This window comes from Neomonachus schauinslandi, chromosome 1 (assembly GCF_002201575.2).
Source record: "Neomonachus schauinslandi chromosome 1, ASM220157v2, whole genome shotgun sequence".
Taxonomy (NCBI): domain Eukaryota; kingdom Metazoa; phylum Chordata; class Mammalia; order Carnivora; family Phocidae; genus Neomonachus; species Neomonachus schauinslandi.
In genome coordinates this window covers 123,842,934-123,855,004 of record NC_058403.1, presented here as the reverse complement: position 1 = coordinate 123,855,004, position 12,071 = coordinate 123,842,934, and the positions used below count along the sequence as shown (strand labels likewise).

At 47.5% G+C, this 12,071-nt stretch overlaps 1 protein-coding gene across 1 annotated transcript in view; it reads left to right on the top strand.

Moving 5' to 3' along the window:
• The window catches only part of EPHB1 (EPH receptor B1), a 416,084-nt gene extending 408,874 nt beyond the window's left edge, over nucleotides 1-7,210 (top strand). The window contains exons 14-16 of the mRNA XM_044915538.1: nucleotides 213-406; nucleotides 2,281-2,436; nucleotides 5,748-7,210. Coding sequence (XP_044771473.1) covers nucleotides 213-406; nucleotides 2,281-2,436; nucleotides 5,748-5,856 — 459 coding nt within the window. The 3' untranslated portion in view covers nucleotides 5,857-7,210. The remainder of the gene's footprint in view (nucleotides 1-212; nucleotides 407-2,280; nucleotides 2,437-5,747) is intronic.
• Nucleotides 7,211-12,071: the final 4,861 nt, after the last annotated feature.

The following is a 12,071-nucleotide window of genomic DNA, read 5'->3' as shown; positions in this document are numbered from 1 at the left end:
AAGGGACAGTAAGACATGGTCCCTACTTTCGAGGAGCCCACAGTCTAAGGGGAAAAGGCCAAGGACATATACAACCCATTATGGTGAGACGTATATGGGCACAGACCTAGAGCGCCTGAGTCAGGGAGGCTCCATCCTCAGGGGCTAATCTGTGAATGACTGGCCGGTGTCCCTTCACCCCATCATAACTGTTCCCATGTGCGTCACTGCAGGTCATCAATGCCATTGAGCAGGACTACCGGCTACCCCCGCCCATGGACTGTCCAGCTTCCCTACACCAGCTCATGCTGGACTGTTGGCAGAAGGACCGTAACAGCCGGCCCCGCTTTGCAGAGATTGTCAACACCCTGGACAAGATGATCCGGAACCCGGCAAGTCTCAAGACTGTGGCAACCATCACCGCCGTGTGAGTCTTGTGGAACACGGTGCTTCCTAGGTGTGGGTGGTCTCATAGCCATGGGCAGGCCCAGTAGCAAGGCTGCTAGCCTTTTGATCTATTGACAGCAAGAGTGAGGTGGCTAAGCTTATCCACTAATGGAAGAAACGCCAAGATTTCTCCTTTCCTTTTTCTTTTCCACCTCTCTAAAATATTCCCCACTTCCAGCATGGGCTATGGACAGATACCAAGATACCCGTCTGGGTCTCCACCTTCTGCTGGCTTCAGATAGGCTGGACGCTGGGCTCTGTAATAATTGAGTGTATGTGATGGGCGTGGTAATGAGCCCCACCTCTGGGAGATCTTGTTTCCAGAAGGCACCCTTTATGTTAACCACACCAGGTAGAGCTGCAGACTTGGAACCTTGACCCACCTATTAGCAGGTAAAAGCCCTGATTGCTGTGGGACACAGACATACAAAGCCATTGGATTTGTTATGAGCAAATGCACAGAACAACTTTGGGCTCCTGTCAGCAACTGTCAGCTGTACATTACTCTCTACATTGCAGTATTAGCTGACTGACTAATTGATCTTTTCAACCAAAGTTTATTGGGTACTTACATGCTAAGCACTGTGCCCATTGCTGACAGTATAGAATGAACGAGATAGACATGATTCTGGCCCTCATGGAGCTTAGAATCATTTAGGAGGGGCAAACCCAGATGATCACCCAAAGAAATGCAAACTTGAGACCTTGATTGCTATTACAGCAGGGAGGTGTGTGGTGCTGGAGAACATGGATACATACCTTACCTGGTATCAGGGATGCATCCCTGATGAGTGTTCTTTCCAGTTGAGCACTGAAGGGAGAGAATGCATGAACTGAAGGAAAGGAAGATAGGAGGAGAAGGACAGGTGTTCCAGGCCTAGGAACAGCATATGCAGAGCCTCGAGGGTGGGAAGGACAGGGCCAGTGTGTTCAGAGTCCAGTCTGTGAGGGGACTGGGTCAGGGGTGAGGCAGGCAAGGTGGGCAAGGGCCAGACGCTCAGAGCCTATAGGCCCAGCTAAGACTTCTGGGCTTGATTTTCAGAGCAGCGAGCACCCATTGAAGGGTTTGACATGAATTGGGGTTTTATGCACATGATACACCTGCATTTTTCAAAGAACACCAGGGTAGAGTGTGGACCTTATGTCGAGGGGAAGGAACATGCTTGAAGAAGACAGGCAGGAGAATATTGCAGCAATAATGACAGAGAAGATAGGGTCTTAAGTCAGAGTAATGGTGCAGAAAGAGGTGGATGAATTTAAGAGATTTTGGAGGTCAAATCTTTAATTCTTGGTGAAAGACTGGGCATGGGTGTTGAGGGTTGAGGGATACGTCAAGGTGGCACCCCACTTTGTGGGTTGGATAGCAAGGTGTCTGCTTTGAGAATGTGCCAGAGAAGGTCAGTGGAGGGCTGATCTATTTCATTTATTTCAATTAGCTGGGGATAGAACCAGGAAAAAAAAATGTTACCAATAGATTTGGGAAGGTTATAGTGAACTTTATATATTTTTAAAAGAACCGTATCTTTGGATGGTGAAGCTCTTCGATTCCAGTTTACAAAGGAGATACGGGCCTTCTCTTCCCTCCAGACTGCATGCTGCGTCAGTCTCCCTATCTGGGCCGGGTGATGTGACAGAGCCCATAGGCAGGGGTACTGGCCACCTCGCCTCCAGAATTCTTTATGGAAAGAAGGGTCAGGGCAGGGCTCCCGTGTAATCCGCATCCTGTCAGGAAGGAATCTTCATCCTGCATGAAGTCTGCTGTCCACCCAGAGTGTGGTTCTGTCCACACACCTCAGCAGCTGTGGGCTCACCTGCTCCTCTCTCTCTCTCTTTCTCTCTCTCTCTCTCTCACAGGCCTTCCCAGCCCCTGCTAGACCGCTCCATTCCAGACTTCACGGCCTTTACCACCGTGGATGACTGGCTCAGTGCCATCAAAATGGTCCAGTATAGGGACAGCTTCCTCACCGCCGGCTTCACCTCCCTCCAGCTGGTCACCCAGATGACATCAGAGTAAGTGAGGGGAACAGCCTCCTTGCCGCCTGTGGGTGGGAAGGATCAGGGTCCTTCCCTGCTGTGGCTCATGGTACCAGTCTTGATCTCTGGCCTCACCCCCAGAGCTCCACTTCTGTATAGAACCAGGCCTGGTGGGGAAGTGCCATGGAAAGATGGAAGGGTCAGGTGGCAAGGCTGAGATTCATCCTGGCCCCAAATGAGCGCTCTTCCAAGTTGCAGCCATATGTCATTTGCCTAATCATCAAGAGTCTCTCCTCCATGTAAGTTTTTAAACTTAACCCATCAAAAAGAGCATCCCGATGGAAAGAACACAGGCAGCCAGCACTTTAAGCAACATAGCAGAGGTGCTGCACTGATTGAGCAACAATCCCAGACGTGGGGGTGGGGGGGGCTTGGGTCCGTACTTAGATAGTGCTGGTGAGTAAGCAGACTTTTCCATCCCCCACCAATTATTTACCAGTCTGCAACTCCCACAGGAGGATGGAGGAATACGAAAACTAAAATTATTCAAATACGATGAGAGCCAGAAAGGGTCTTAAACATCCATTAGTCCATCATTTCCCCAAGAATGTTCTGAGCAGCACCCGTTCTGGGAAATGTTAATAGGTTCTCCTTGGAAAACGTGTCCCCCGGTCAAATAAATTTGGGAAATACTGCACACTTTATCACCCTTTTGGAGATTTGCTACACATATTAGCATTGTAAAGGCCACGAGAAATCCTGAAAGAAAGAAACCCACTGAAAATTCTTAAATGCCGTGGATCCGTATTTTGGAGGGGTAGGGTTTTGCTGCGCGGTAGTTTGGGAAATAATTATCTAGGTCTGTCCCTTCCATTCAGCAGATTCAAAAAGGAGGTGAGTTAGTGCCGGAAGCTTCAGTGCTCACGAGTGGTAAAGTGGGGGCTAAAGCCTTCTTTCCTGAAGGCCACTTCCATCTCCTCCTACCAGTCCGCCCTGGGGGCACAGCATGCCCATACTTTGTGACACCCTGGAGTGATCTAGGAATCTTTAAAAAAGTACCGATGACTGACTTCCACTCCTAGATCTTCTGGTTTAATTGGTAGGAGCTGAGACCTGGGCATCGGGATGTTTAAAACTCCCCAGGTGATTCTCAGGTGCAGCCAAGGCTGGGAACCAGCGGACTGAAGTTGGCAAGGGTCGAATTTCGAGTACACACACCCAGCTAGAGAGGACCTCACCGGCCACCTGGCCCACAACGTGTATGGACAATATGGGGGTTGGTGGCCTGTGACACACGTTTCCCAGGTGAGAGGATCGGTCAGTCCTCCAGGCAAACACTTACAGATCACCTGTTATGTCTCGGTCACCGTGCTAGGTGCTGGGATTTCCTCCTGCGGTGGGCCAGTTGCTGGGTCCCTGGGGAGAGGGGTGGTCCCATCCAGACCCAGCATCTGAACCCCAGAGAAACAGCTTCTGTCCCAGACTACTGCTTTGAAGTCAGTCTTCCCGGAGTCCCGCTCTACCTCTCTGAGGTTGATTCTTGCCAGAAATGATGGAACCTCCACTTTCTCCAGGGAGATGGCTTGAATGTGCATCTAGCCTAGGATCCGTGAAACATCAGAATTCATTTTTTAAATGTGGGTTCATTTTTCTGTTGATGCCTAAAAAAGGCAGTCCCTGCCACCATGAATTATTGTCAGGCATCACCAAAAACAAACACACACAAAAAGAAGCAGCAGCACTTACCAGTGGAAAACCAGGTTCCCCATCTTGCAGCACTGACGTGGATGTCCTAGATGATTGGAGAGCCTGGATTCAGGGGCCAAAGTGGGTGCTCATGCTGGTGGGGCTGCTCCTGCTTCCCCGCTGTGATATGGCCGTCACCCCCCCCATCCCCCACGACTGAAGGAATCAAATGGAGTGATTTCCTCAGTCTGGAAAAGGAAAAATTAAGGGATTTAGTTCAAAGTAAAAAAATGTCCACACACTATTGGAACAATTTAGTTTGTTTCTTGAGAGATAAAAGATGGAAAAAGAACATGAGCAACGAAATAAAATAGATTGCAGGACAATTTGTGAATTTGAAATTCAAGCATGCCTCTCAGAAGTGTTGGCTGAAAAGACACGGACAATTTGACAATCTGAGCCAGCTGCAGCCCTGAGGGGGTTGGCCACCAGCTGAAAAGAAGGGTTGAGGGGAGCACAGGAGCCTCCTCGTGGGCAGTCATCTGCTATGCTAGGGACAGGGGCATTTGAAGGGGGATAGAGTCAGGACCTTAGAAGAGGTCTGAGAGCAGCCCTACAAGGGTGGCTAAGAACCAGGTAGTCTTGAATTCGAACCCAGCTCCACCACCAGTTACCTGTTTTGTGATCTTGAGCATGTTACTTAACTTCTCTGAGCCCTACTTGCTTTGTCCATAAATGAGCAAATAATAATAGTACCCATCTCATTGGTTTGTGGTGAGAGGTTAATGGAATAGTGCAAGCAAAGCACTTAGCCTATTACCTGCCTACAGGATGCACACAAGAAACAATTACTGTTAAATTATTATTATTGACTTTGAGTGGTTTGTCAAAATTCATGAAATGCTTCATTAGGTATAAATGAGATAGTATATGGCACATGAGAAGTACTCAAGCAATGCTATATATTATTATTATTAACTAGGAAAAGATGCATGGGTCTCCCCAAAATTAAATATAAGCCATGAACTTGATCATTAAGACTCACAGCTTAAAGGTGAATCCAACTCAAACCCTTATTCTAAACATATTACTTGAATTCCTGCTTGGGCAGATATCTGAAAGTTATTTTGAGATCACCCTTAAAAATTCATGACATTAAAATTCAAACAGAGGCAGAAAATGGAAACTCAGGGGAAAAACATCAGAAAACCCAGCAAACCCCACATCTTTTCAATCTCAGTGGGTGATCACTAATTTAGGCAGAAAGCTCCACAGCATAACTAAAGCCCCATATAGTGTGTGCTTGGAGTGTATAAAAAAACAACACAGAGGAAAGTTCCAGTCCACCTAGGGTCAGGGACACAAGGAAGGGGCTGCTTCAGAACCCATAGGTGAAGAACAAGACACAACACTTCCAGGACTGTCTAAGTTGGAGGGGCCATTGGGGACTAAGGCCACTGCATGAAGCAAGTGAGATTGAGCAAAAAAATATCTAGGTAGGCGCTTGCCAAAGACTTGGATAAACCTGAGTCTTGGATTTTAAACACTTTTATTTGTCTACCCAGCTATATCAAGAGCTTGCCTTCTGTGATGAGTTTTGATCCGTGAAAAGCTGCCCTAACACTAAAGTGTCTTTTTTTGTGTGGCTTTCTCCCCGCTAGAGACCTCCTGAGAATAGGGGTCACCTTGGCAGGTCATCAGAAGAAGATCCTGAACAGCATTCATTCTATGAGGGTCCAGATGAGTCAGTCACCAACGGCAGTGGCGTGAGAACTCTCATTTTCTGGGGGGAGGAGAGGAAGGAAAAGGACCAGTCTCAAGAGGGAATCAGAGGTTGACCACTGTGGTACGTTCTGGAAAGATTGGCTTCTCGGCTGAGAAATGCATTACATCAGTAAAGAAGAAACTGGACCTGTTCTTAATAGGCAACCTTCATTTCTCAGTGACAGAGCATGTTTCAGATGCTGTGGGAAACCAAATCTATGATCATAAAAATACGAAAAGGTGATGTTCAACAGAAGTGAAGACAAAACGGTATGCATCGGGGGAACCAAGAGTAAGCTCGGCTCCCACCCTTGGGGCACTGGAGTCACCCAACCACAGGAAGAAAGGGAAGGAGGTAGAGGGAAGAAACAGGCAGTTTTCCATTTTCTTCCTCACCAATGACATTCTTTTCTTTTCTCCTTTTGTACTCCTCCCCACGAGCCCTCTCCCTCTCCCACATCCATTTCCCTTTGCTCATGACTCGTGTAGGGAAGTTCCTTCAAACAAACCCCAGCTCCTGAGTCTCCAGATGTCGTTCTGTCAGTTGCCAAAGGACTTTGCTGACCACTGCATGGGGGATCCAACCAATTCAATTAATGTCTTCATATTGAAGAAGAGATGTACCTTCAATTGAAAACCTTGTTTTTCTTTTGTTTGCATTTTCTGCAAAAAGGAAAAAGAAACCACAAATTGGAAAAAAAAAAAGAAAAAAGAAAAACCTGTTTCCGTGTGCAGGAGCACACACATGTATGTCTGTGTTCTAAAATGACTGTGCTTGTTCGTAACAGATGCAAACAAGAAAGAAGAACCGGGAAGTCTCTGCCCCCGGAAAATCCAAAGGGGCTGGAACGTGTTGTTGGTTTGGTGTTCTGGTTGGCCCAGTTGGCCTATGGGCTCAATGGGGAGAGAGGGCAGGGAGAAAAATAAAATGAAAGGGGGAAAAAACTCTCAGGAGCTTGCAAATTCAGACAGGAAACAGGTGAGTGGTTTGAATTGGAGGCAGTGTGGGCCATTCTAGAATGATACTGACTGATTAATTATTCTTGGTAACATCTGAAGAGAAGGAGAAGTAAAGTGTTTCTTGGAGAATGTTCTTCCACATCCCTGGAATCTGCAATTCAAGAGATGGCAAGGGAGAATTCTTCTTACCTGATCTGTGGACTGGCTTAAGCCGTGTGGCATCCGAGGAATGTTTCAAATGTGTCTGTGTTTCTCTGCATTCCTTCTTGTACCTCATTGTTCAATTTGCTTTTGTAAATTCCACTTAACATTTAAATATTTTTAATTTCTCCTTTTCTCTTAATCTCCTTGCTAATTTTATCTGTCTAATTAAAATGAGCAGAAGCATGTCTGGGTTTACATAGAATGGTGTCAGAGTGTGTGTTCTCAGACCCTAGTGGGTCCATCCCCGAGTTACAGGAGAATCCTTAACAGTTGTCCTTCTTCCCCTCATATGGGAGGGAAGGAATACATCCCAGACCTTGTGACTCCCAAGGAGCAGAATATATTAGAATCGCTCTCACTGATGTGACCCAAAGGAAGAACTGAATAAATATGAGGCTCTGAAGCCTCAGATGTGCAGCTTACGAAGTCACTGGCAGATAAATATAAACAGTCACCAATAATAGACTATCAGCCCTGATTTCAGTTTGCATACTGCATTTGAGAAGTTCATATCCAGGCCAGTTTTGTAAAAGCCACGACAGCCTATTTTAGACTGCTGGCTTGTGGTATGTCTGTGAACACGCAGTTGGATGGGAGGGTGTGAGGCAGGAAAAGAAGCCACAGTCCCCATGTAGCTTACTGAATGCAAATTTAAGGTGAGATGAGCCTTTTCCCCTAGTCCTAGGTAACACATGGTACTGGGGGAGGTCTTACCTTCTGAAGCACCTTCAGAGAGGCTCATGGGCCTAGGGGTACAGCTCTGATGCAGGTGAGCCCCATCTTAATGCATCACCCTTGTGCTTAACCCCTGGGGGACAAGAGGAGATGGACAGAACTGTCTCAGCAGATTTGCATATGGTTGCAAAGGGCCCCCACCCAGCCGTGTAGCAGGTAGAAGAGAAAACTTCCCCTTATTAATGGCTTGCCAATTCCATGCACAATTTGCTAATTACCCCAAAGACCTCAATCCATGAAGTGTCTTACAAGTCTAGGCAGTTCGGCTAATCTACTCTTAATTTTCCACAGGAATGAATTTTAACTTGTCACCAGATTTCTCAGGCAGCATCCTTAACCTGAAAACCTCACTGTTCCTTCACTAATGCCCGCCCACCTTCTGACTGTCAACAAAGCAAGGTCAGGGTGAAGGTCGTGTCACGCCCTTGGGTTTGGTTTCACCGGAAGATCCTACAAAGGCGACAGAGAGTGTGAGAGGGAGAGAATCCTGTAGCACGGGGTCAATTCTTAACCTTTCTGGGCCTCTGTTGCCTCTTGTGTCTAATCCGATAGTAGTAACAACCTTTGATGAGGCCTAACACTCCTGAGCGAGTTCTCTCTGCCAAGCGCGGTGTAAGTACTTCGCATCTATTAACTCTCTTCCTCACAAGCATCTTATAAAGTAGTAGCAGATGCTTTACCACCCCCAGTTTTCAGATGAAGAGACAGAGACGAGACCTTCCTGGCATCACACAATGGTGGAGTCAGGATTTTGACTCAGGCAACCTGACTCCGTGTTCTTATCCACGATCCCAGTGGGTCTTGCACTTGAGCGTGCATTAGCATCACCAGGAGGATGTGTTGAAACACAAAGCACTGGGCCCCACCAGTGAGTTTTCTGACTCAGTAGATCCGGAGTGGAGTCCAAGAACGTGCCCTTCTCACAAATTGCCAGGTGGTGCTGATGCTGCTGGTCCAGGGACCACACTTTGGGAACCACGGCACTTCACTAACCGGAATTAGTAATCGATGTAAAGTTCTTGACTCCGGGAGTGATAGTTATTAAAGCTCTTGAGCCACCCAGAAAGAGAGGAATGAACCCCCAGCCTCTTCTTGGGCACCAAGCAACGCGAGAAGCTGGTCTCCTGTGTGGAGCTATCTTTGTCTGTTGACGGTGTGGCTCCAGGAGACTTTACTCACACTCTCAACAGAGCTCCCTGGGGAGAATGCTCCCTGGCAGTGAGGCCCCAGGCCTCTGAATTTCAGTTAGACGTGCTACTTTAGCATCTGGCAGAAGATGAATTCCAATTCGGATGGTTTCTTAAAAACCCACTCTGCACAGTGGGCGGTGGTCTGTGGCCCTCCGAGCCAGGCTAAAGAGATGGAATCTAAGGCCATGCTGCGCAGCCCAGGTTATGGCTTCCAGAGAGGGGTTCTCTGCCAGGCGCGCCTGCAGCCGCCGAGGGTCATGTGGGTGAGCACTGCCCAGGGAACAGGTGGGCGATGTTTCATTAGTGCTCCTGGCTCAGGGGTTATGGCAATGGAGGTGATTTGTGGGAAAGCCTTAGGGACTATGACCCAGCTCTCTGTGCTCTCTCCCTGCCCTCCCCTAATAAAGGGAGACAGGGATGAAGCGAGTAGATCCATGTACAGAGCAGGTGTTCACTGTAGCATCTGGAGACCACTGGAGCTCAGACCTGTCCAACAGGTACCTATGTTACTAAAACCACTTGCCTGCTCTCTCCTACCGCCTCCCCATGCCCCCGCCCCCCACAAAGTTATGTGTAGAGCTGGGTCAGTGAGGTCCCCTAGGATCACTGAAATTGCTGAGGTCCCCGAGTATAATGGAAATTAAGTAAGGACAGAAGTTACCCTTGGCCATGCCTTTGTGAAAAGAACAGAAACCAGTGAGGATTGATGAATAGAATGGCAGGAATACTGGGGGCAGAAGGAGTGAGACATCAGGCAGGAGGGTGAGAATCTACAATGTGCCAGCTAAAAGCACAAGATTCTAACAGCTAGATTTTGTTCTAAGAAGGCCTTTGTGAGCTAGCCTGGGAACCTCATTATCACTTCAGAATAATAATGGCTTTGGCCCCAACTGAGTAAGGGTATGATTAGGTCCCTGGCAAGTGAAGCCAGGGAGAAGCCCAGCCATGATGGAGTGTAAGCAGCAAACAGGTAGCATCCAGAGTTCTCTGCCACCAAGAAGGCTCAAAGCACACTTAAGATCCATGTCACAGGGAGTTTTGCATTCATTGAGATGCCTTGCAGTTCATATAGAAGTTTCAGGGTCATTTTCAAAAGTAGCCAGACGTTTTTGTATTGTCTAAGATATCAATAGGGCTGGGGGTTGGCGGTGGGAGAGGGGAATCACTGAAGTCTCAGAAAGGTCATCCCAAGGGGGAGGGGGGTGGCTGGATCACACCGAAAGGTCATTCAAGTTGATCGAGGTCAAATGGCAACTATGTTCACCACTAGGGAATCTCTTAAGACTAGTGATTTCCAAATGAGAATATGTTCACAGGGGTCTGAGAACCAACTCTCAGTCCCTCTGAGAAAATGCCAGCCCTGGTGGTGGGCAGGTGGGGCATGATGTGTTCTGCAGATCCCGTTGAAGGGTAGGTGGGATGGACAACTTTGGGCAGTGGTGGATGGACCTCCATGACACGCCTGGGAGAAAAGGAGAGCCCTCTGCTCCGTTACCCCCACCCCTGCATCCCTCCTGGGCTGACCTTGTTATTACAGGCCCTTGATGGGTTCCCGTGTTGCTAGGAGTCATGACGTGGCACACAGCGTTCATTCTCTGCCAGAAACCCCTGGCGATCCCCAGAGTGAGAGTAGACTCAGGTCATGTCCTAGTCACCTCTATACCCAGCACCCAACACGCTGCCTAACACATGGCAGGTGCTCAATACATAGTTGGTGGTTTAAATAAGTTTGAGTTGAGAAAGTTTCACATATCATTATTTTACCTACAGAAGTCCATGACCTTAAACAGCATGCTTTTAAAGAAATTAATCCCTAGGTATTTAGTTGCAATCTTTCTCACTTATTCTTAACTGCTGTCAATCGTAGGCTGTTCTAATTTTAGTTTTGTGAAGTTTAACACACTCCTCTTCAACCCTGTCTGCATCTTTCACACGATGTCACAGTCTTCCCCAGAGGACTGGCCGGGAAAAGCAGCATCCCACCGAGTGTCAGTCACTGTGCACAGTCCCCACCAGGGACACAGCAATGCATGCAGTCCTGTCCTTGGTACAACGGAGGCAAATAAGAAGGTCGGTGAAGGGCAGTGAGCAGCCCATCCGTCTGAAAGTAGAACCAGGGCTCCTGTCTTGCCAGGTTGATATCCAGCTGGGCAGAAAGGATGGTGGGACTTCCCTTGCCATGGAAAACTTTGTTTGTGTCTTTTACCACTCCCTGTACACTGGGACTTTTCTTCCAAGCGTTGTTTTGCCTTTCAAAATCCACCCTTCCTCCAAGATTCCTGTAGCCACTCATTCCCCAGAGAGGAAAAAAAGTTGAATTAAGAAAACAAAATTATGAACAGATAAACCACTTCCAAGGTACTGAGATACTGAGCCCATGCTATTTTTTTTCTTTTAAAATATAGAGATTCTCTTCTCTTTAGTTTTCTTTCCTGCTATTTAAATTCATATGTACATATACATTAGGAACGACGGCAGCTCTGGAAATGGCTTTCTGACACAGAGTGGATGACAGGTTCCAGCTACGATCCTTATAGGAGAACTCAACTTTGTACATAACTTCAACAGGGAAATAGACAGGGCTATGGCAGCACAGAAAACCGCACTGCCATTGTCTTAGGGGTCAAAGAAGGCATCCCTGAAAGGCGTCTGCTAAACTGGAACCTGGGGAGTGAAAGCACTTAGCAACTGGGAAAAGGAGATGTGAGTGGTGGAACTGGTCTTGTAGGTGGAGGGAACAGCATGGACAAAAGTTCCAAAGCCACAGAGGAAGTAGCATGTTTGTGGGATGACAGGCTGTTCAACAAGGCTGGAGAATAGAGTGCTGTATGTGGGTGCCTGGAGGGGTAGGCGGGGGCTAGATCATGGAGGATCTTATATGGAGTAAGGAATCTGGAAAGTGGGTTGAAGCAAGGGAAGTATATCTTATATAAATCACTCTGGCCACAAAATGGAAAATGGAGTCGGGGGTACAAGACTCAGTTCTGGGAGACTAGTTAGGAGGCTGATGCAATAATGTAGGCAAAGGATGATGGTAGCCTGGGTGAAGGCATGAAGTAGCAGTAGGGATGGACTGATTCAAGAAACATGAAGAAGGTAAAAAAAAAAAAAGAAAGAAACATGAAGAAGGTA